The 21,038-nt window shown below is 47.5% G+C and overlaps 1 protein-coding gene across 2 annotated transcripts in view; it reads left to right on the top strand.

Moving 5' to 3' along the window:
- Positions 1 to 21,038, top strand: part of BCL11A (BCL11 transcription factor A) — a gene marked incomplete at both ends in the record, with an annotated part of 73,492 nt that overhangs the window by 5,844 nt on the left and 46,610 nt on the right. For both annotated transcript variants that reach the window (XM_082481546.1, XM_082481545.1), the window contains one exon: positions 128 to 457. In XM_082481546.1, the coding sequence (XP_082337672.1) occupies positions 128 to 457 (330 nt within the window). The remainder of the gene's footprint in view (positions 1 to 127; positions 458 to 21,038) is intronic.

Below are 21,038 nucleotides of genomic sequence, written 5' to 3'. Positions count from 1 at the left end.
GTGTAATATTCATGAAGAGGGGGCTCGGCGCATCCCCCCCCCCCCCCCCCCCTTTTCCCCCCCCTCCTGAGCCTGATTCCTTTCCCCAAGAGCTCTAATGATTCTCCTTTTGTTTCTCAAACTGCAGCCGAACCTCTTGAAGCCATTCTCACTGATGACGAACCTGAACATGGCACATTGGGAGCTCCAGAAGGGGACCACGACCTCCTCACTTGTGGCCAGTGTCAGATGAACTTCCCGTTGGGGGACATTCTTATTTTTATTGAGCACAAACGGAAACAATGCAATGGCAGTCTCTGCTTAGAGAAGGCTGTGGATAAGCCACCTTCACCCTCACCAAGTGAGCTGAAAAAAGCGTCCAATCCTGTGGAGGTTGGCATCCAGGTTACGCCAGAGGATGACGATTGTTTATCAACGTCATCTAGAGGAATTTGCCCTAAACAGGAACATATAGCAGGTAAATTAAAAGCAAGGAGAAGTGTTTGCAAGTTTATTTTCGTTTCAGTTGCAACGTAGCATGTTCGCAGTTGTAAACTGCCGTGTCTGTCTCTCTCTGTTCTGCTCGCCGTGACGGCCGATGTGTTAAATACCCTGCCTTCGGTTAGTGGTGAGCGCACGACCGGTATTTCCCAGTGCCTGCGCAGAGGCAGGATCAACAGGCACGTGCCGTGCCAGCCGGTATTTCTAACGGTATTGTTTGAGGCTGCTCTCGTGATTTGCCTGTATTGTAGTCACCGTCTCCCGGTGTCTCGCCTGCCGTAGCGCTGCAGGAGGAGATTTCAGAGCCTGCCGCGCGATAAAGCGAGGAGATTTCGAGTCTTTGGCAAAGTCAGGGGTGAAAGAGTTAACTGAGCATCAGCCAGCCTTGGTTCCATATTGGCTGTCAGCGTATGGACTGTAATTAAACACAGCCCCATGGCAAAGTGACACCACCGACCTTGACTTTAAGATGCCATTTTCGACTGGCCAGGCCAGAGTAGAGAGGGCAGTTGCTGAAGCGCACAGACATGCTTATTCGAAAAGTTTAAGGGCATGTTGGAAATTTCAAAAGGTTGGTTTGACAGGAAAGGCCGCTCTCTGCAGCCTGCCTCCTCAGCCAAATGATAAATGCTTCGCTGTGCTCTCTCTTGTCTCTGATGTGGTTTTGACAGATGTATCTTGATTTTGTTTGCGGTTTACACAACCACATGTCAGCCGTACAAATGTCCAAGGCAGAGTTCTGTTTTGTGCAACAAACAATATGAAATGTAATTTAAAAAAAAAAAAGGGGGTAAATAATTCCATTTCTTAGCATAAATTTTTTTTTCTTCTTAAACCAGAAAGCCATTCGCCGTGCAGATATTTTCACAAATGAGGTTAAAAAAGTAGAGCATGCTATGTGAAAGAAAATCGCAGAGCCCTGGGAGTGTAACAAGGCACACTGTGCTTTTAAAATCCTGCTAGTAAACAAGAGTACTACCCATTTGCAGCGAGCATTGCAAATCACTCCAAACCGCGCCAATACTACCGGTCGGAAAAGGCGAGACCGCAGCATATCGGCACCACCAAACGCCTGAACCAGTTTCAAACCCCGCTTCCCAGCGACGTTTGGGATGTGGCACTGCCGGTACCTCTCTTTGGGGAGCCTGCAGGACCGCTCGGGGTTGTCAGAGGCGCAGTACATCATCACGTGATGTGCTGGAGCTTGTCTTGGGCTCCCTTTGGCCACAGAGTTAAACCATAATAGGGCGGTAGGCGCTGGGAGGTTCAGCGAGATACTCCCGCAGCCTCCCTGGCCTCCAAACTGGCCGGCACATCATGCTGGAGAGATGGAGTTTTGCAGGTTTTGCGGTGGCAGCAAATATGTGTCGGTGCCCGTGTGTCTGTCTGCGCACACGTATGTATGCAAAGCCTTCTGCGTACGCGTGCATACGTAATGTGAATGAACGCATACTAGTTCTGCAGAGTAATAGGTTTTACTTTGAATACATGTATATATTTATGCTTAAGAGGAAACGGAGGCTCAGCTACTGCTAAGCTACATTTTGAAAGAGACTTAAAAAACCTAATAATTCCGCATATTGCACTTCCCGGCCATGGATGTTAAAGGTGTTTTTTTTTTTTTTTTTTTTTTCGCCAGAGTGGTAGAGGGCAGTGCCCATTTCCATGTGCTGCCTGTGATCTGATGGAAAACGAGCAGAAGCGTAGGGCATGATTAATGAAGCGAGAGCCTGGCGGAAGGGATTTGTAGTCTTCCGAGCTCTGGAGCCATACTAAATCACCAAATATGGAGGAGCGGCGGTATGATGTAACGCTGTATTTACGTACGGCGCTGCTCTGTTGAAAAGACAAAACACAGTAACTGTCAAGCAAGAATTAAACCCGCTCTCCTCCCCGTGGTCCCAAATAGGTCCCTCAGCCGGAGGGACGGCCACGCCAGGGGGATTCTGCATGAGGGGAAACTCCTCGGCTGAGGGTTTTGCTCTGGCACTCGCTCAGCGCGGGAGACTCGGCGAGCCAAATCACACTTTCGTGTGGCGCGGGTGACGTGAAGCGAGCAGGATTTGGCCTTGCGCGATGTCATGGGGCCGTTAATTCAGAAAAGGCTGTGGTTCTAGCTGACTTTAAATGGCTGGGTGAGCGGAGGGCAATGGGTAAGGAGAGGTGTGCATCGGCAGGGGCCTGATCCTGCTGGCTCTTACGTGTAGGGATGTCTTCTGCTGTGCAGGTGGTCCTGGCTGGGAGCGGGCTCGTGGTGCACCCCACGAGCGCTGCTGTGAGCAGAGACCGAGCTGCAGTTGTCCGGGTATCTCCCACCCCCAGTTTTCTGTGTGGTGGCACCCAGCCATGCCCGCGGACGGGAGGTCCGAGAGCACGGGTCTTCTGCTGTACCTCCCTATCCGGGACAGAGCCGATGGGCGCTGGGGTCCCCTGGTTATTCCCAGTGGTGGGAAATGCAGCCGGGCTGTGGGAGAGGGGGGGAAGGAGCACCAGGGTCTTGTACTGTCCGCCTCCCCCCCCCCCCCCCTTTGTGATTTTGTCTCCCCTCGTATTCCAAAGAGGTGTGGCAATAGCTGGAGTGACCTGCGGACAGGACTTTGTGAGGTCCAGAAGTAAAATTACCAGTGAGGGTCTTGGAATGAGCTGTGGAGTTCAGGTTTCTGGAAGGCCCCTGCAGTGAACCTCAGGCTCTTTGAATTCTGACATTTTATATCCGATTTCTGTGCAAGGATGCAAAATGCAAAAAGATATGAGTGTGTAATTAAGGAAAACAAAAAAAGGACAGAGGCTGCCTTTAGGAAAATATGCAGGACTTGAGTGAACTGATTCGTTCTGGTAAGAGACCAGAAAATATGTATTTAGTAGCAATGTAAAAACATCCCCAATTAGTTGTTAGGCTGAAAGAGGTGTTACAGATTAGCTCTGGATGCAGGATGTGCTCTGTCTGCAGTTTTGTAGTCAATAAGTTGGCGTGTTACAGTAAAAGATCATCGTGAGATGAGTAATGGTTAAGGATCGGCTCATCTAAAGACAAGGAAGGAGGCAGCGAGTCATTCAAATGCAGGGAGAAATTATGTCTATTTTAGCCGATAGGCTGCTCTTTATCCTCACCGTTTTCCAGAGACGGGGCTGATTACAAGAGCCTCTGTGTGTGTGTGTGTGTGTGCGCGCAACCTGTGCAGTAGCTGTGAGATGCGTATAGGTGCAGGCATGCGTACCTGTCTCTTCCGTGTGGGTGTCTGCCTGCCGCGTAGCTTTGACTTGCTATAAAATTTTGAGTGATGCTGATCCAGCGCTATAGCTGAAATGTCGTAAATTTAACTGAAAATTAATAGGATATGTTGTGTGGGTCCAATGAGGCAGCTTTCATCAATATGTATGTCAAAGCCTCACCACCAGATACCGGCAGCCCGTGATTTGCAGTGAGTGCTACGGCAGGGCTTTAGTTATCCGCTCTCATATTTTACAATAGGGGGAAATATTAACTGAAGTATCTAGAGATCAGTGAATGTAAAATTGCTGTTCACTTATTGAAAAGGCTGAAGAAATATTTATCGTCTGCCGGTGTCAGGTTTTAGCGGTTTGTTTGTTGAATGTAAAAATCCGAGGGAATTAATGAAAGGTGGTTTTTTGGGTGAGGAAGGATCTTCGATGTTACTTGGATTCAGTTGGGGGAACACTTTGGAGTGCTGCTGCATATTCCCCTTTATAATGCCGAGTGTGTATCTGCGGATGCCGTATTTACTGTACAAAGAGGGGAGGAGGAGGGGAGGTCATTTTTACTGCTCGAATCCTTTATTCTCAGACTGCTCGTGGCATTCAAATAAAATGCGTGGAAAAACAACATAAGAAAAACCTCTGTCTGCAGTAATCGGGGGAAGGTGGACATAATTTGGTACTAAATTTTAGATCAAGTACATTTGATTATTACAGTTCTCAGGAGGTAATGTCTTTGAGTAGTCATTACACCGCAGAAATTTTCTTGGGCTGTTATTAGTAGTTGCCATTATAATTCTGTAGGTTGTAAATTGCGATTCCTTATTGTTTTGTTTTGTTCCGGAGACAAAAAAACATTGCTGCCTGCACGGAATAGTTAGCATTACATCTGGACAGTAAGATGAAAGCTTTAAAAAAAGGTGGTGGGGGGGGAAGGAATATGGAAATATTTTGGAGTCACATTCTGGCTGCTTTCCCCATGTAAAGAAACAGAGAGCACAGGCTGGGTAAAACAGTCGCAGGCAGGAAAAATACTGAGGGCACTACCCAGAGGCTCCCGCTCCTGAGATTCGGTGCCCTGTGTACAAGCTGTATTTGTAAATAAGACAGAGAAAGGTTGTGAACTGGCGGCTTGGCTGTTTTGTCAAAGTACAATGTCAGAGAAACTCTTTCTAAGACAAATTGTAAATAGAAGTGTCACGATGATTGCATGATTGAGCTCCAGAAGTGTCTTGCAATTGTTGGCATTGTCAGAAGACTTTTGAAAGCTTAATTAAAGGCGGTGGCCTCTGCGGCTGTGAAATTTACTTCTCGGGGGGGGTAAAATGTAAAAAATGTGGGGGATCAAAAAGTTGCTCTAATGCTACTCGCGCAGGGATACAGGGAAGAGTCAATAGTTTCTGAGCTTTCCCCGTTGCCTTTTATAAATAACATTTTTTGAAGAAGCAAACACGTGACACCAACATCATCCTTTGTACGAGGTAAAGATTGCGTTAGTTTTCCTATTCCCTGCTGTTACAGGCATTTAATGTAAAAATAGCTCTTTATTGGAAACACAAATACGAGTTCCCTTCAAGCACAGAAGCAGGGTAGAAAGTTTTCCTCTGCCTCGGCGTGATCCTTCCAGGGAAGCATCAGAGTGTTGCAGTGCCCTGAATCTTTCCGGTTTTTTGTTTCCTGCAAATCAGATCTTCTGGTTTAGAGGATGAGAAATGTGTTTTGCATTCTTTCTCCTATTGTATGGGGCATTTAATTGTGGAGCTCACCATGGGCTGAAGCATCGCTGCATCCAAAACGCTTGTGGTTGGAGAGGCAGCCCGGCGCGCATTAAGCTTCGTATAGATCTGAAAAGGTGCACGTTAGCATCACGTGCCGAAAGCTTTGAAAATAATGCGCGCAATAAATGTGAGGCTCTGTGCAGCGAGTCCCAACAACGAATGCCGGGTGATGGAAACTGAGGCAGGGAGTAAATTAAACACCTTCTAATTAGCCCGGTGGGAGAAATAAAGTCTTCCCTAAACATTCCCATAATTTGGTAATGCCTCTTTTAAAGAGGAAGAGGCCTATTAGCATCACCCCGTTTTGTATATGCAACCCTCAGCCCACGAGCTCTTTCTTATTTCATTCAAATAATAAAGACGATTAAAGAGGCTTGCAAGACAGCGTCAGGCAACGGGAGTTCAGCCTCCAGTTGTTTGCCTGCATGCATCCTCATTACGGAAGTTTTTTGGACAAAATTCCCTTCAAGCTTCGGTCTGTTTTTATGACCAGTAGTACCAGCTTAGTGCAGTAAAAGGCATTTAGCATCAAGCTGGACATGGCCTGGCACATTGCCACTTGTTTGTTTGTTGTGTTGTTTTTGTTTTTTTTTTTTTCTTTTTTTTTCTTTTAGGTAATCGTTGAGAATCTCTCGTTACCTTTCTTCTTGTTGAGATTTTGTTCGGGTCGTGGTGCTGCCAGCGGTGTCGCGAGTCCAAGGAGGTCGTCCTCTCAGCCTGGCAGGCATCTGAACGTAGTTTCTGTCCGGGAGGGCTGTATTTTATGTGTCAGCTTCTGGGGTATTGCACAAGTTCATAAAATAAGTCGAGCTTATACATTTGAATACATTAAGACCTATATGCATACTGATAGCATGGCCCTAAAATTAACCCTTGGTTGTTGGTTGTTCACCCCCCCCCCCTCCCCAGGCTAATGAACTTATTTTATCTCACTTTGTACAAATGCAGTAGCTCCAGCCTGCCTCCTGGTAACGTCGGGCAAAGCCGGTTTGGGCCCACGATGGTTGATAGCAGTATATGGATTGCTGTGATTTATTGCAGACTTCTTAAAAATAACAGGCACATTCATGGACCCACAAACCGCTTGAGCGGTTGGGGTGCTCTCTTTTCCGTTTCGTAATGAATTTCCATCAAACACTGTTTGCTCTTTAGGGCCACCATCCTGAGCGCGCTTTGCCCCTCCAGACGGGGACCTGCGCACTTAAATGCTTGCCAGGAGCTGGAGCGGCAACTGCGGACCCTCGTGGATGGGCAGACCAAGCGCTCGCATTATTCAAACCCTCCTGTGTTAATGCCAAAGCCATTTTGAAGCCCATAAACATCCTCCCCGTCTTTCTAATCAGGTTTAGTATGCAACGCATCCCGCATGGGATTCAGCGAGTTTGTTTCCCAACCTTTATTGGCCAGCTGCACTCGCTGTGCATCTTTAAAATATTTCAGCGAGGCTTTTCGCTCTTCTTCCGCGAGGACCGGTAACTTGGTGGCTGCTCCCCGGCTCATTCTTCATTCGGAGGTGGCATTGCCTCGGGTTGGCAAGGGAAAGGTTTGCGGTGTGGGGTGTGGTGAGGTCAGCCCCGATCCCAGCAGGGAATTTGTGTTCTTCATTTGCCTTTACAATCGGAGCACAGCTACTGTACCTTGGAGCAGCTCTCAGGTGTGAGCTCAGATGGGCGCATGTAAATGTCCTGTCAGATGCAACACAGGAATATTAATGTTTCCTCACCAGCGCGCTATAATAAAGCTGTACACAGCCAGCTTAATATGCAGCCGGGCTGGGGAATTGTATAAAACTTCGATAGCCTAGTGTGAATGACAGCGGTGGAAAAAAATATTCAATACGCCACAGTTTGCGTTCTTGTTTTCCTTTGATCTAAAGCAAAATGAAAACATCCATTTCTTTCCCTCCTCATTTTGTATAGGTGTTCTTCCTCTGCAAAATTGGCTAGTAAGTAAGGAAAGAAAACGAATTATGGGGCACTGCAGAATTATTTGAAGCACGTTAATGCCAGCCTGCTGGGGATGTAATTTTTCCAAGTATTAGCAAACATGTATTTTTTTATACTTGAGCTCGTTTGCTTTGCTTTTCATTTTTTTTTAGTATCTGGGTCTGGTTGAAACAAAGACAATAGAGTCGCCACAAACAGGGGCTGGAGCCCCCTTTGCCCCCCCCGGCTGCGGGCACAGCGCAGGCTGTACATCCCCTTCACAGAGGTTTCATTTCCATCTTCTTCTGGGTTCAAATCTTCAGCTCCATCCAAAGATGTCTGTTTTTCAGCGCGGGGATGTTAGAGGATTTTTAATAATGTGCTCATTTAACTGAATCAACAGCTGTCAGGAGCGGTTGTAGTAAATCCACAAAATGCACAAAGAAAAATACATACGTTTCCTGAAACAAAACACTCGAAACAAATTGGCTGCCAAAAAAAGCTGCTGAATTCTGGATTTGCAGACAGTGCACCAAAAGCGTTGGTCCTCGCTGCTCTCCCCGGAGACCTCTCCCCGCTTGCCTGCTGCAATTCTGCTGGAACTTTTTTACCTGAACAGGTTGCTGTTAAAAACCCCACCACTTCTCCCTGTTTGCTGGGTACGGAGCTCAGCTCGAGCTTGGATTTTTGCGGTGCGCGCTAAATAGCTAAGGCACCCAAGACTGGAGCGAGAAGCAAAACCCAAATAATTGCGTTACCGTCAAGGAAATGAGGCTTAATATCCCTGTGAAATAGCCGTGGAGGAGAAGCAGTGCTTCAACTCTGCCCTTCCAGGTAGGCGTTGTCAGGGTGCTCTTGAGATCTGAAGCAGCTTCAGAGGGTGCTGAATTCGCGCCCGAGCGGGTGCTGGTGGAGGGAGACCTGGGGAGCTTTGGTCAGTCAAAACCAAGGGCTTTCTGCTTCCATCCTCCCCCTGCTTTGCGTAAGCGCTCAACAATTACACCTACAATTTGATCTTAGCGTCAGATAGAAAAACCTCTGCCTAAATAAACAATGGAATTACCGCTGAACAACAAAGGCTTAAAGAAGAGCGCTGCCTTGAGTGGTGTTATTATTGTTGTTGTGGATATTATTATTATTATTATATCATTATTATTATTACTATACTATACTACTATTATTACTACAACTATTACCTTTTTAGAATAAACACACATTACAATTCCTCACTCCTTAGGAAGTAAGGAGTTCAGTTTTGCATTCATTGCTCGCTTAATTGATTTAGCAGGCAGCAAAATACAAAATGCAAAAATAAAAATGTCCTCCTCCCCCCCCCCCCCCCCAAATTCACAGCAATTAATTTGTCACCCGGTGTTACTTTGCTACAGCATCACAGCTGTTTGGGGTTTTTTTCGGACATTGCATGAATCGTCTGGGTTTCGTTGCATTTTAGCTACCGAGTTTATTCTTTCTGGAGTAAGAGAATATAACAGCAAAACTGTCGTGCTTCAGCCAGGGCATCGCAAGTGCGTGGAGCGTTTACTGCATGAGGGTGGCCGGGGGCTTTTCGCTGTGTTTTCTCTATTATTGATACCGATTTTCATATTTAGGAAATAGCTATGCAAAGAGAAACAGTGGTTGGGGAGCCTTGTTCTCTATGAGGAGGTAAAACGCAGTGGGATGCATTTGGAAAAAGAGAGTATTATCTCCCGAAAGATTATTTAGAGGCTGTATTATTTTGTAATAAACTATAAACTGTCCTGTGTTAAATTTGTGTTATGTTAGAAAAAAATCAATAAGGAAAAATTAAATTCTGATAAAGATACTCTTGGATCTTTGAAAACAACTGCTGTCCTTTTAACTAAAACATTTGAGGAGCTTCAAAGAGTATGTATTTCTTCTGATCTTAGAGCTGTGTGACTGGTAGCAGGGAAAAAAAAAATCTTATTCTACATACAAGTGGATTGCTTAACAAGTCAGCACAGACACATACTTGTTTGTACAATAGAGATAAAAATTCCTGTATAAAAATAATTCAGTTGCTGACAGCAGGCATTGTGCTGGGGCTGCCTCTTTTGTGTTGGCCGGGGGTCAGGGACCACGGCTCCCACTTTCTGCCGGGGGGAGGCTGTCACGATCGCTTGCTGGAGCCTGGAAATAAGTTAATTGCTTTATTTTAAGGAATACTCGGAGCCCAGTCATGTGGTTTTTTTTATGTCCGTGTGCTGTCTCTGGAAGCGGCAAAAGAAGGGGGGGGGGGGGGGCGGAATCTCCTAATGGGGGGAGATGACTTGAAGGCAGTTTGGGAGACGTGGCCTTCAACAGCTTGGCGACCCGGCGGTAGTTTCTAAACTTTTGTTTTTAATCTCATTCCGATTTGTGCTGTCACATCCCATATTGGTCCTCCTTGAACTCTCCTCATGTGGAGTAACGTTGGTGTTGGGGATAATCGGCTGAAACCGGGGACCCGTGGCTGATACAGATGTTTTTTGGTGCGGCTGTTGTGCGGTGTCGGGTCCTATTCTGTCTAATAAATGTTAAAAACGCGGGGCGTTAGCACGGCCCCAGGGATCCTCTTTTTTGCTCTGCAGGGGCGCAGGTAAGATAAGCCACGAGGTTGGGGAAGGCAGGAATAGAAATCATTTGAATGTTCATCCATCCTTCAAAAGTGGGGTGCCGGGGAGGCAGGCGGCGCAGCCATCCTTCCCCAACCTCCTCCCACCCCCGGGGGGGTCGCTGGCAAAGCTGGGGCTCCCCTCCACCCTCCCAGAGGTGCTGGCAGGATCAGGCCCCGATGGGGCTGGCCGAGAGCGGAGCCAGGTTTGGCAGCGGTTGCCGGCGCTGAGCGGTCCCCCCGCAAACTCTTCTCTCTCTCTCTCTCTCTCTCTCTCTCTCTCTCTCTCAGCAGTGGCTTCGCTCTCTGGGAGCAAAGCGACTTTCTCGGTGGCATTGCTCCGGTGCGGAGATCTTTTCATCCCTTGTTTTTAAATGCAGCGAGTTCCTAAAATTAATGCTGCTGCACTTTGATGAAAATAATGTTTTTATAATACATTTGCTGTTTACACGGAAGATGTGACTTGAGGGGAAAAAGGCTTTTTTGGAGGGTGGCGGAAATCTTGTTAATCTGCTCTCGGAGAGCGGCACACAATACTGCCTATGAGCAAGTCTGTGCTGCTTTTGATAAATTACCATGTTTAGAGATAGGTTTGGCTCTTAAGGGCTTAGTTTTCTGAACAAAGTCCATAACAATGTTTTCTGCCTCTGTTTGTCTCCAGCCCCTTTGGCTTGACTCGGAGCCCTGTGTTTAGTTGAAGCTCGGTCTGGAAGATATAACAATTTTGCATTAAAAAAATAAGGAAATCACAGGAAGAAAAACCCTTTTGCTTTTTGGATGAATCTTACTGATAATTTGCTAAAGCTCATTTGAATTTTAAGCACTTCTTTAATCTTCAAAGGCTAAATTGCTTTATGAATATGCATGGTGTGGGCAGACTTTAGTTCATTACCTAGTTGTAAATTCTAATGACCATTAGGTCCTTGCAGTAATTGCGAATTGTTTTGCATTTTTGATTGGCCTATTAACATGTGCATTCGGCACACATCAGGCCAGCCTGTCAGGCTGCTGAAGGAGAAAAAAAAGGTGAAAATTGTTTTATAGCACCAAGATTCTTAGATTTTCAATCTTGGAAAATTGATGATGTAAAAAAATTAAAGCGGTGTTTTTTCTTCTCAAGATTGAAAGTTCACCAAGAGATTTGACATATTTAATTTACATGATGACTTTGCACTCCTTCATTAATGCAATTTGCATATGAAGCTGTTGTTAATCACTTTTGATCATGTTTTGTGTATTAGCTGCCTCAGTGGCTCTTCTCCCTCAGATGCTCCAGTAGAAAGCAGCAAAATGATGCATCTTCTTGCCAAGTTTCCTTTAGTGAATTGAGGAATTAGGAGTCTAACCTTGAGTAATTAAATATGTTCTATCAGTTCTCTTTTAATGTTAAGTACACTTGGTTGGAAGTGTAGAAGGAAATTGTTCCCATTTGGGGGAGACATTCCTTTAAAAAAAAATTTCTGTGTGTATAGATAGACAAGAATTATTTTCCGTCATCCGGCGTTGCCTGGGCGGAAGGGAGAGGTGAGGGCAGGGCGGGATACGGCAGGGCCCGGGCTCTTCTTCGCACGACTGCCCTCCAAGACACACGTGCCCCGGGCCCGATCCCGCGCTGCCCGTGCGTGCAAAGCTGCTGGGGGCGTTCGGGCGGCAGTTTTGCGGTTGGGGGACGCTCGCGCCAGGGAGGGAGCGCCCCTTTTGTAGGAGCAAGTCGTGCTGTTGGCGCCGCTCCTCTTCCAGTCAAGTCTTCCCCAGTTGCCTCATCGCGAGGAAGGGTCTTTTTCTCCTGCCTGCCGGGGGGAAAGGCGTTAATCGTCCAACCCGCGTCGCGAGCTGGCGGGGGAAGCTGGGAGCAGCCCGGCTGGAAGTGCACCCAGCTCTGGTAACCTGCCCGGGCACCAGTGCCCGGCCACCAGCGGAGGCCATCCGCCACCCCTCCTGCCTGGTTGGGGCTTTGTCCTTGGGTCCCCCTCTGGCTGGCCCTCGTGCCGGCAGCGCCGCGGCTCTCGGCTGCGGCATCGGGGCCTCGCCTTCCCTCCTTCCCGTCATCTGTTCAGTTGTCCGTCTCTGGTGATTGATGCTCAACTTTGGTTTGAGAGTTTATCACTGGGTAAGAAGATGAATCGGAAGGGCGAAACAGATACCCTGATTAAAGGGACTGCTTAATGAAAGAAAATAAACAGAGAGGCAAAATGACCATTCTGGAAGGAACAGAAGTATAATTTTAACCTCGGAGGAGACCTACTGCTGCCCTTCCATGACTTCCACCCATACCACGCTAAAAGCATGGTTCAGTTCAAAGTTGTTAATATTCAGCTGGGAAACAGTATCCAGAACACAAATAAATTATTAAGTGCATGAACTTTTTCGGCAGTAAGATGAACTGATGGGGTCCATCTGCGAGATCCAGGGGCTTTTTATTTGTGTGTGTCGAACGATTCTGCCCTCTCCGACTTCATAGCCTTTGGTCCCTGGCCAAGTGCATGCATAATTGATTCCACACGCGCTATCATTTTCTTGATGTAATTGCTTTAGTAAGATATGATGAAATCTAATGGATAATTTACTATATGAAAATGACAAAAAAAGTAAATGTTCGTGTTTTGCGCCGGGCATGAGGAGGAGAGCGCCCAGGTTACCTATGGCGTGAAGGAAAACCCACTTGTACCATCTCCCGCGGGCAAAGATGGGAGTAAATCACTGGAGGAGTTCAGAGCAAACTCTCTGTAATTAATCGGACTTCTAAAATACAGGTGAAAGCAACACTCGCGTTGTTTGGAAACCTTGCTTATTTTTTCTTAAGCGATGCCATATTTGCTCTTCTAATTGCCAGAATGCAGACTCAGGGAAAAAAAAAAAAAAAAGTTCTCTGCACAAGGCAAGGGGTAGTATTTTTAGAAATAAATGTGTCCTGGACTTGCTGCCCTGTGCTACAGATAGTACTCACACTGATGCCTTGCCTGGCAAAAGACCTTCTATTCTAGCTGCTTAAATAATGCACCAGATTAAATCCAATGCATCGGTTTGGCTGGATGTATTTTTACATAGTTCAGAAGTATAAATACCAAATCCACATATAATTCCATACGCATCCAAAGGAAAATATTCCACCTCAAAATTTGACATTACATTGGTCTTTAAGAAATTATTTGTTAATCTCATTTCCTTTCTCCCCTGCTTCCCAGCCCTGCAATATTGTGTATTCCTTTCTATAATTTTTTTAAATAGACATTTGAGGTAACGTATAGACACAAAAACATTTTCTCATTTGCTTCTCCCCCCCCCCCCCCCCCCGCTGTTTTCAATGTACTAAAAGAGGAAAAAATATCCAAGGCAAACCCACATAACTGTAGCAAACTGTTTCTGAGCAAGTCATAATAATGAACAACACATGATCTGAAATGCGATCAGCAAACATATACTTATGCCAAGGAATTTTTGCCATTCACATACCAAGGTTCTGTAAATCAGTAAACCGCGGCGGAGGAGCCTCTGGCACGGCAAGGGGAGGAGCAGGAGCAGGAGCAGGAGCAGGATGGGCCTCCCCAGCAGAGCCCTCTTGTTCACGGAGCAGGGAATGGGAACAAGTTTCCTCTCTTCCACCTTCCTCCTCTCCCTCTCTGTCCGCGCATCGCAACGTAAAACCAACGAGCAGACCCTGAAAGAGCGAAAGTGCAATCTGAGATATCTTCAGATGCAAAACCAGACAAATAAGTAGCAAAGGAATGAAATTTCATTGCAACATATTTTATGGGATTTTTCCCCCCCCCCCTTCTCTCCCTCCCCCCCCCATCTCACACAGCACCAAAATGTAAATTACTTTCTGGTCCTAATTGGATTTAATTATTTCTTTAGGAGAGGGTGGGTGGGAGGGGGTGGGAATGGCACACAGCTGTCCTGACAAAACAAAGGAGCCAGAAAAACCTCACTTTCCCCATGTTGGCTAATAAATGGTGCCGAGGATCTTAGTGCTGGCAAGCAAATGGAGCACTGCCTAGACCTGGGGAAAGGGGTAAGAGCTGTTTGCAGCCAGGAGCGTTAGGAGAAGGCCATGCTGGCTGTTGTGAAGTGCACCTTAAAGGGCGATGTGTGGATTCCTATTAATTTCTGTAGCTGCCTTGTTTTTTAGAGCACCCAGCCTGGCCCTTCCTTTGACCTAAATCGCCTCGCTAGGATGGTTTGGCCCCATGGCAAGACCCAAGCTCAATATCGGGCTGCGCATCCTGCCGTCGCCCCTCGCCTGGGAAGCTCCAGCCTCCCTGGGGTGCTGGTGGGAGGGACAGAGAGTGGGTTTGGGTTCCCGGCACTTGATGGGGTCTTCCCATTGCTTTCAGGGTCTGCCCACCGGGGAGGGAGCAGGCTGTACCCCCCGGCTGGGTTCTGGGGCACTTGGGCAACAGCAGCGAGGTCCGAGCGAGCCGATGGTACTGCGTAGGTTGATGGCACATTGCACCCGTGGATCTCAAAGCGCTTTCCAAGATTTAATGAATGTGACCACTAACGTGATTTATAGTGCGATTCATTATTGGTATTGGAGGGACTGTATTCTTATTTTGTCATTTGCTGTTAAAATTAATACACTCCATGCTGGCTATAAAAGTGTATTTGCATTTAATTGCAAGTCAGAATGAATTAGTGGATATGATTTAAACTCAAACTCAGTCCTTAAAAAGAAGTCTTCAGCGGGGAAGGAAAAAATCAAACTCCATGCTGGATTTCTATGGTGGACGTAGGGATGGAGAGAGGAGTCAGGGAGAGGAGGGGGCAGGTGGGGGCTCGGCTCTCTTTTTTTTTTTTTTTTTTTTTTAATTCTTGAGGTTGCTTTCATCGAGAAATGCCTTTGCCAGGAGGGGCTTAGGCAAAGTGGTCAAGCACATCTGCTCCTGGGAAGGTAGGGAAGAAAAGAGGTTACTAGTAATAGGGCAGCAGCACAAAGGGAAAATTGTACACTGGAAGCATTAGTCTCCTCCGCGGTGGTGTGGCCAGACTGGTTTAGCAGACAGGATGATAGATTGCTTTGTCAAGGGTCCCAGGGTGTGCCCTGAACTTGAAGCACTTTGTTTATCTTGAATAGAAAGGGAAAAGCACAGACATAATCGATGTCTAGTTTTTTAGGAGGGAGGAAGAGGTAGAGGAGGGAGCGGTGGGGGGAGGCGGTGGGGGGAGGCCCTGGCTGTGGCTCTCCATTAACAGATGAACTTGGCTCAAGTCCAGAGTTTGATGAGAGAGTGTCACAGCCCCGGAGCTGGCCGGCCTTTTCAATAATTTTCCTTTTTTTTTTTTTTTTTTTTTCTCTCTCTCTTTTTTTTTTTTCATACCTGCCGAGTGTACATCAAATGCTCCCAGGTCTTTTGGCTAAAGGCAAGGGGGGGGGGGGGGGGGAGGCGGAGAAGACATAGCTCCATTTTTTCCCTCTGAACCAGTTGAGACCAGTCCCTTGGCCACGCACGCAGGTTCTATCATCTTTCCTGGCTCGCTGCTGGGAAAAAAGAGTTGTCGCTGTGCCAGTAACCTGAGGGCCCGGGACAAAAAAAAAAAAAAAAAAAAAAAAAAAGGGAAGGGGTTTGGTGTTCTGAGAGGCAGATTAAGCTCTGAGAGTGTGTGAGAGCAGGAGGGGCGTGTGTGTGTCTGGGAGATTTTGGAAATAGCAGGAGTTAAATTCAGGGGTAAAAAGCTGCTGTGTGGCAATCCCTGCCTGGCCAGGGAGGGCCAAGCCGGGGGTCCGACCCAGTGCAGGTCGGCAGCCTGTGAACCATGGCACCTTTACACGGTGGCTCCCGCCCTTATACATAACTTCACGAGAAAAAACCACAAATGGATCCCCCCTAGCACAGACCTGCACGTGGTGCGAGGGGGGCTGCGCTTCCAGCCTTTTACACAGCCGCCTTTGCTGGGTTACCGTTGTTTTTTCTTCAAGTTAACTTGCTGTGCGAGAGGTGGGTTTGGCAGGGCTGTAGCGATTGGGGCTGCGGTGGATGCTACCGGGGAGCTGGCAGCGTGAGCGCCGTGTGTTGGAGCTTCCCAAGGGCACCTGGCTGGGGGCGGAGGTGGCCCCAGCGCGCCTGCGATGTGGCAACGGGGTCTGAATTCAGGGTTGTTTGGGGTTTGGTGGGTGGTGTGTTTTTTTTTTTTTTTTTTTTTTTTTTTATTGCTTTCTGATTATGCTGTCTGTTTCTGACAGTTGTTCAGCTACTTACCAGTCTTGGCAGGAGGCTGAGCCTGTAACATCCTGACATTTTTGCTTTTTAACAGGCCAGTCTCATCGTGCTGGAACAAACAGCAGCTTAACTGCATTTCACTCTAGCTGATTTGGATAACGTGTACTCTGGTCAAACAAGAAACTCCTCCAAGGAAGATCTCGGTGCCTTGTTTTCCGTCCCGCTGATACCAGGTGGATTTCAAAATGCACGGGAAGGGCATAGACGGGGCTCCCCCCAGTGCTGCAAAAAGGGCGGCGTTTCAGAGACGCACAGGGTAGGTAGGAGTGGGTCACCTGCCTGTCCTGTGCCCCTTTGATGGGCTCCCGGCATCACGCCTCGCTGGGAATTAGGAGGTTTGCTTGGCGCTTGCGGCTCTATCTCACACGGCTGTTGCTGCTGGAAGGGGGGTAAGCGCAGGGATGGCCTTTGCTGGCGAACGCTTCGCCTGGCCGCCTCGCTTCGTGTGGGCTGCGAGCCCTCATTTGTGAGGAGGCTGGGATTTTCAAACCACGGCGGTTTGAAAATCCCAGCTTCGTTTCCTCTCCTTCCCCTTCGCGTTTTTAGCTAGCAGCTGATGATGTGCGGCGCACTGAGCTGCGCTCTGTGGGAGGAAAGTACAAAGGCTGGGAAGAGGCTCCACGGTGCTGGGTGCCAGGACTCTGGGTCTGGAAGTCTCCCTCCTGAAAGTGGTTCTTCCACTTGCTCTCTGCGTTGTGTGTCAAACCATGACTGGTTCGATTGTGAACTTACCAGCGACTTGGCACCCCTGGATTTTTTTCCCAGGCATTCGCCTACACGCGTGCGCAGCTCTCCTGTGTAATGTCTGCACAGGACTCCCTGTTATCTGCTGATCACGCTGTTTACCTCTACAGCATCCATTACGTGGGGACCTGAGTACCTTGGAGATGTTAATGAATACGCCCTCACAATACTGGGGCGAGACAGATAAAACTCTGGCTACTGTTTTACAGCATGGCAGAGGTGGGGTGACTGGCCCCAGGTAAGGCAGGAGGACTGCCGCAGAGCGGGGATGAGAGCCCGGTGCCATCCCTGCTGCGCTGCCCTTCCTCCCTGCCGGTGGCTGGGCAAAGATGGGAAGTGAAGCAAAGATGCGGTCGTATCTCCAAACCAACCTGCTCTTTACCAAGACCTTTCTCCCTGCAAGGGGTCCACCCCGCTTCTTTGGCCGCTTCACCTCTCTCCCGTGTTCGAGCTCTGTGGACGTGCAGGCGCTTGGTCTGGGGGATGCCTACTTGGCTGCAGCTGTGTGACACCCCATCCCCTGGGGAAAAGTCACCCTGTACATCTTTGGGGAGGTAGCGGGCTTCGCAGGGACTCCCTGCTTTTGGGTAAACGGCATCAGTAGCAAAGGTAGGTCATACGTCCAGGAGACAAGGCGGTGGTGACCTTTGGGTCAAGTACCTGTGTCTGGAGAGCCTGCGATAAATATTGTACGGTGGGAACAATGGGGCTGTAACAGAGCTGCGACCAACAAGGCTACGGCCGAGCAGCCGGCTGGCTAAAAGGCTGCCGGGGCAGTGGTGTAGTATTTCTACTTCAAACTGATTGAAATGTCTACTAAAAATCAATGTTGTTGACTAGTGATAATTTACAGTTTTCTCTGCGCTAAGTAGCCACGCACGTAAGGATGTGCTTGCCATTGCCATGCCGGGATGAGTGCTGAGCGGTCCGGGTGCGACGCTGAATCAGATGCATTATAGGTCAGCCCTTTATTTGTTTCATCACGACTTTTACACAGTTGTCATGTAATTTATGGCTGCTTTCACGTTGTCAAACATTTTCATTGCGGCTTCTTCTTAACACACTCCTGACACAAACACGGCTGCTTTAAAGACACTGTATTGTTTCATAATCTGAGAGGAGGACTATAAAACATCAAATTACACTATCTTCAGGCTAATCTAAATGCACTACAGATTGAAATCAGAGCTCATTTGTCCCTGATGCAAATTATTAAGTTCTAATTATAAATATCCATTTAATTACCCCATACATTTTTATTCTGCAGACCCTTCTCAGCAATTCTGTCTGAGATACAGTAGATGTATAGGAGAAAATCTGCAGTAATTAATGTGCATTTCCTAAATAATAAAGAACAAACACGAGCCACTTTGTTCACGGATGACATATCCGCGCACACATTTTTAGCTATCCATGTCGCGGCATCAGACGCTGAATGCTAATTCAAAAATAAATGGAAAAGACAAAAATTTAAAGTTTTGGGGGTTTATTTCATTCCCCCTGCTTGTGGAGAGAGCTGGGTCCTTCAGCGCCTTGTGCCCTCCCCGTGTGAGGGACGAAGGTGGCTCGGGACAGCACGGCGTTGTGTCGCTGGCTCCCATCTCGTGGAGGTGCTGGTCCTGAAGCCTCCTTGTACTGCACACCCCACAAACCCAGATGCATCTTGCAGTAGAACAAACCGAGGGAGCTGCTTTCTGCCATGCCAACCTCTTCAAGTTCTTGGTTTCGTGCCCAACAGCAGCCGAGCAGGTTACCGCTCTCGAGCAGCGGTAGAAGATGCTTGTGGTGCCCGCCCTGCTTCTGCGCTCCTGCAAAAGCCGAGGGCAGGGGCAGGCATGGAGGAAAGCCTCTGCTGGGGCAGATCCTGCTCGGAGTTACCCCAGGTGGAAATCCGGAGCAGCTCCCCTGCAGCCGGGAGAGGCACTTTGTAGGCACAGCGGCATAGAGGAGCTTAGGATCAACCTGTTACGGTTATTTATGTTTAGATTAACAGAGTCCCTCATCTAACTGAAGTCTAGGAAAAAACTCGGAGAACATGGCAGGCATCGACTCCAGCCCCGATGGCAGTGACGTCTGTCAAAAATTGCCAGAGCAGCGCGGGTGTGTTTGTGCATGTACCCATATACATATATGGGGTAAAAATCTGACTGCACAGCAGTTAATGTGAGCATTACCACAGGCTTCGTTGCACTCCGTATTTATACCCATATTTGCATCTGCTTTCTGGGTGATAGAGTAGGCTTTCTGGAAAGGATACTTGTATGGTATCAGTTATTATAAATAAAAATTAGCTGTGAATTTTCTTAGACACATATTCTACTAAAGGTTCATTCATTTTGTCGGTTAAAAAGATGAGGGGCTGCAGCAGTGTCCTCAATTCCCAAGTGACTTTGTCCTTACGTATTCTAATCATTTTATCACAAACTTTGTCCTAGAGTCACAGGGCACTAGCAAGAAAATCATAAAAGTGGAAAAAGTGCTGGTAAGAACCTAAGGACCTTTATATAAAGAAACCAAACCAAACCCAAGCCTGATTTCCTAAATAAGAGAATAATTATACTGGCTTTCCTAAAGGCAATAGAGTTTTTGGAAAGATCAGCCTGTCTTTTTTTTCCCTTCTTTTTTTAACTTGCATCACAATTATTGTACTGCTTTGAAACATGTTTTCTATTGTGATTCCTCTGCAGCACAGTTACCGTGTAGAGGAGATCCTGTTTGAGTTTTTGCATCTTGTCATAGCTATTATGCAGAAACTTTTAACTACAGCCTAACTGGGCAGTACAACGGTGAGCAAGCCGGGCTGCGGGTACGCCGGTCGGTGCTTTAACTCCTGCATGAGCTGCTTTTACCTGAGCAGCTGAGTGTGTCTCTCTGCTTGCGTATCGAGTGGAAAGTAAGGTGTACGTCCCATCACCCATACTCGCATTTCATAGCTCGATAGTCTTTATCTATTATTATTATTACTATTATTATTATATCTTACAAATGCATTGGTCATTGTATTGTTAATGTATGGTAGGGTGCTCCGGCTAGGACAGGCTCTGCTCGCTAATGGGGTCACTCGTGTCAGGGTGTGATGTATGGACTATGTTTACCGTGGCATGTTTTGTTTGTGAGTGAGGCTGTGGGCGTGGAGCAGATGATGAATGAAGATACTCCACGGTTTCACGCTTGTCCCTGTGGTCGCAAGCCTCCGATACAATAAAGAGCTTCTTGTGATTGAGAGTTATTTACGTGCCTGTAGCAGACTTAAAGCTTTAGGTCTGTGGCTGAAGTTGAAGGTGTGATAGTCCACCACTTCGGTATTTTTGGTTAAAGCTCTTATGTGACCCGCATAAATGCTTGGGGTTTGTTCTGAAAACCTTGGTAAATGTGTGAACCATCCAGCTATATGATTTGCCTGGCTGAAACATTGGTCTGTTTTCTACCTCTGGGTCTCCACGCATCACCTGGGTGGCCTTCATCGCCAAAATGCAGACAGCCAAATAGGTATGTGCTGTCAGGGACCTCAGTGATGAGTGCCTTCAGAGGCCTTCCTTACCTTCCAGGATGCGTGTAAAACATTGACACTCTTAAAAATCAAGCCTGCCCTGGTGCCTTCACACCTCTATTGGGCAAGTGGGCTGCAGAGGTGGGAGTCACGGGCATGGCAAGCATGGCCTTTGCCCTCCGGGCGGCTGGGTTGTCACTGTGGCAGAAGTACGCTTGGAGCTTCTTGCTGGTCTCTCTTGTGGGTCCTGCTTTCCTTTTGCCCCTCGTGCATCCGCTTAAATGGACAGCTGTGGTCTGCACGCAGTTTCTTCTTACTTATTTTATCTCCTGAAAGAGACGGAGTCCAACAAGCTTTTACCCACCAAGTCTATAGAGAAAACGGCCAGGCAATTTTTGTTTCAATCTAGGCGTCTCTCCGGAGCGCTAGTTCCAGAGACTGATCAATAGGTTTTATTGTAGACCTCACTGTCTCTAAAAGCACCGTGACCTTATCCCGTCTAAAAATAGTGTTTGCTCTTGCTGCCTGCAGAACCTTGACCTGTGAAAACCCATTTGGAGCATAACTGACACG

Source organism: Vanellus vanellus (genome assembly GCF_965231255.1).
Source record: "Vanellus vanellus genome assembly, chromosome: 3".
Lineage (NCBI taxonomy): Eukaryota > Metazoa > Chordata > Aves > Charadriiformes > Charadriidae > Vanellus > Vanellus vanellus.
This window is presented reverse-complemented; position numbering and strand designations above follow the sequence as displayed.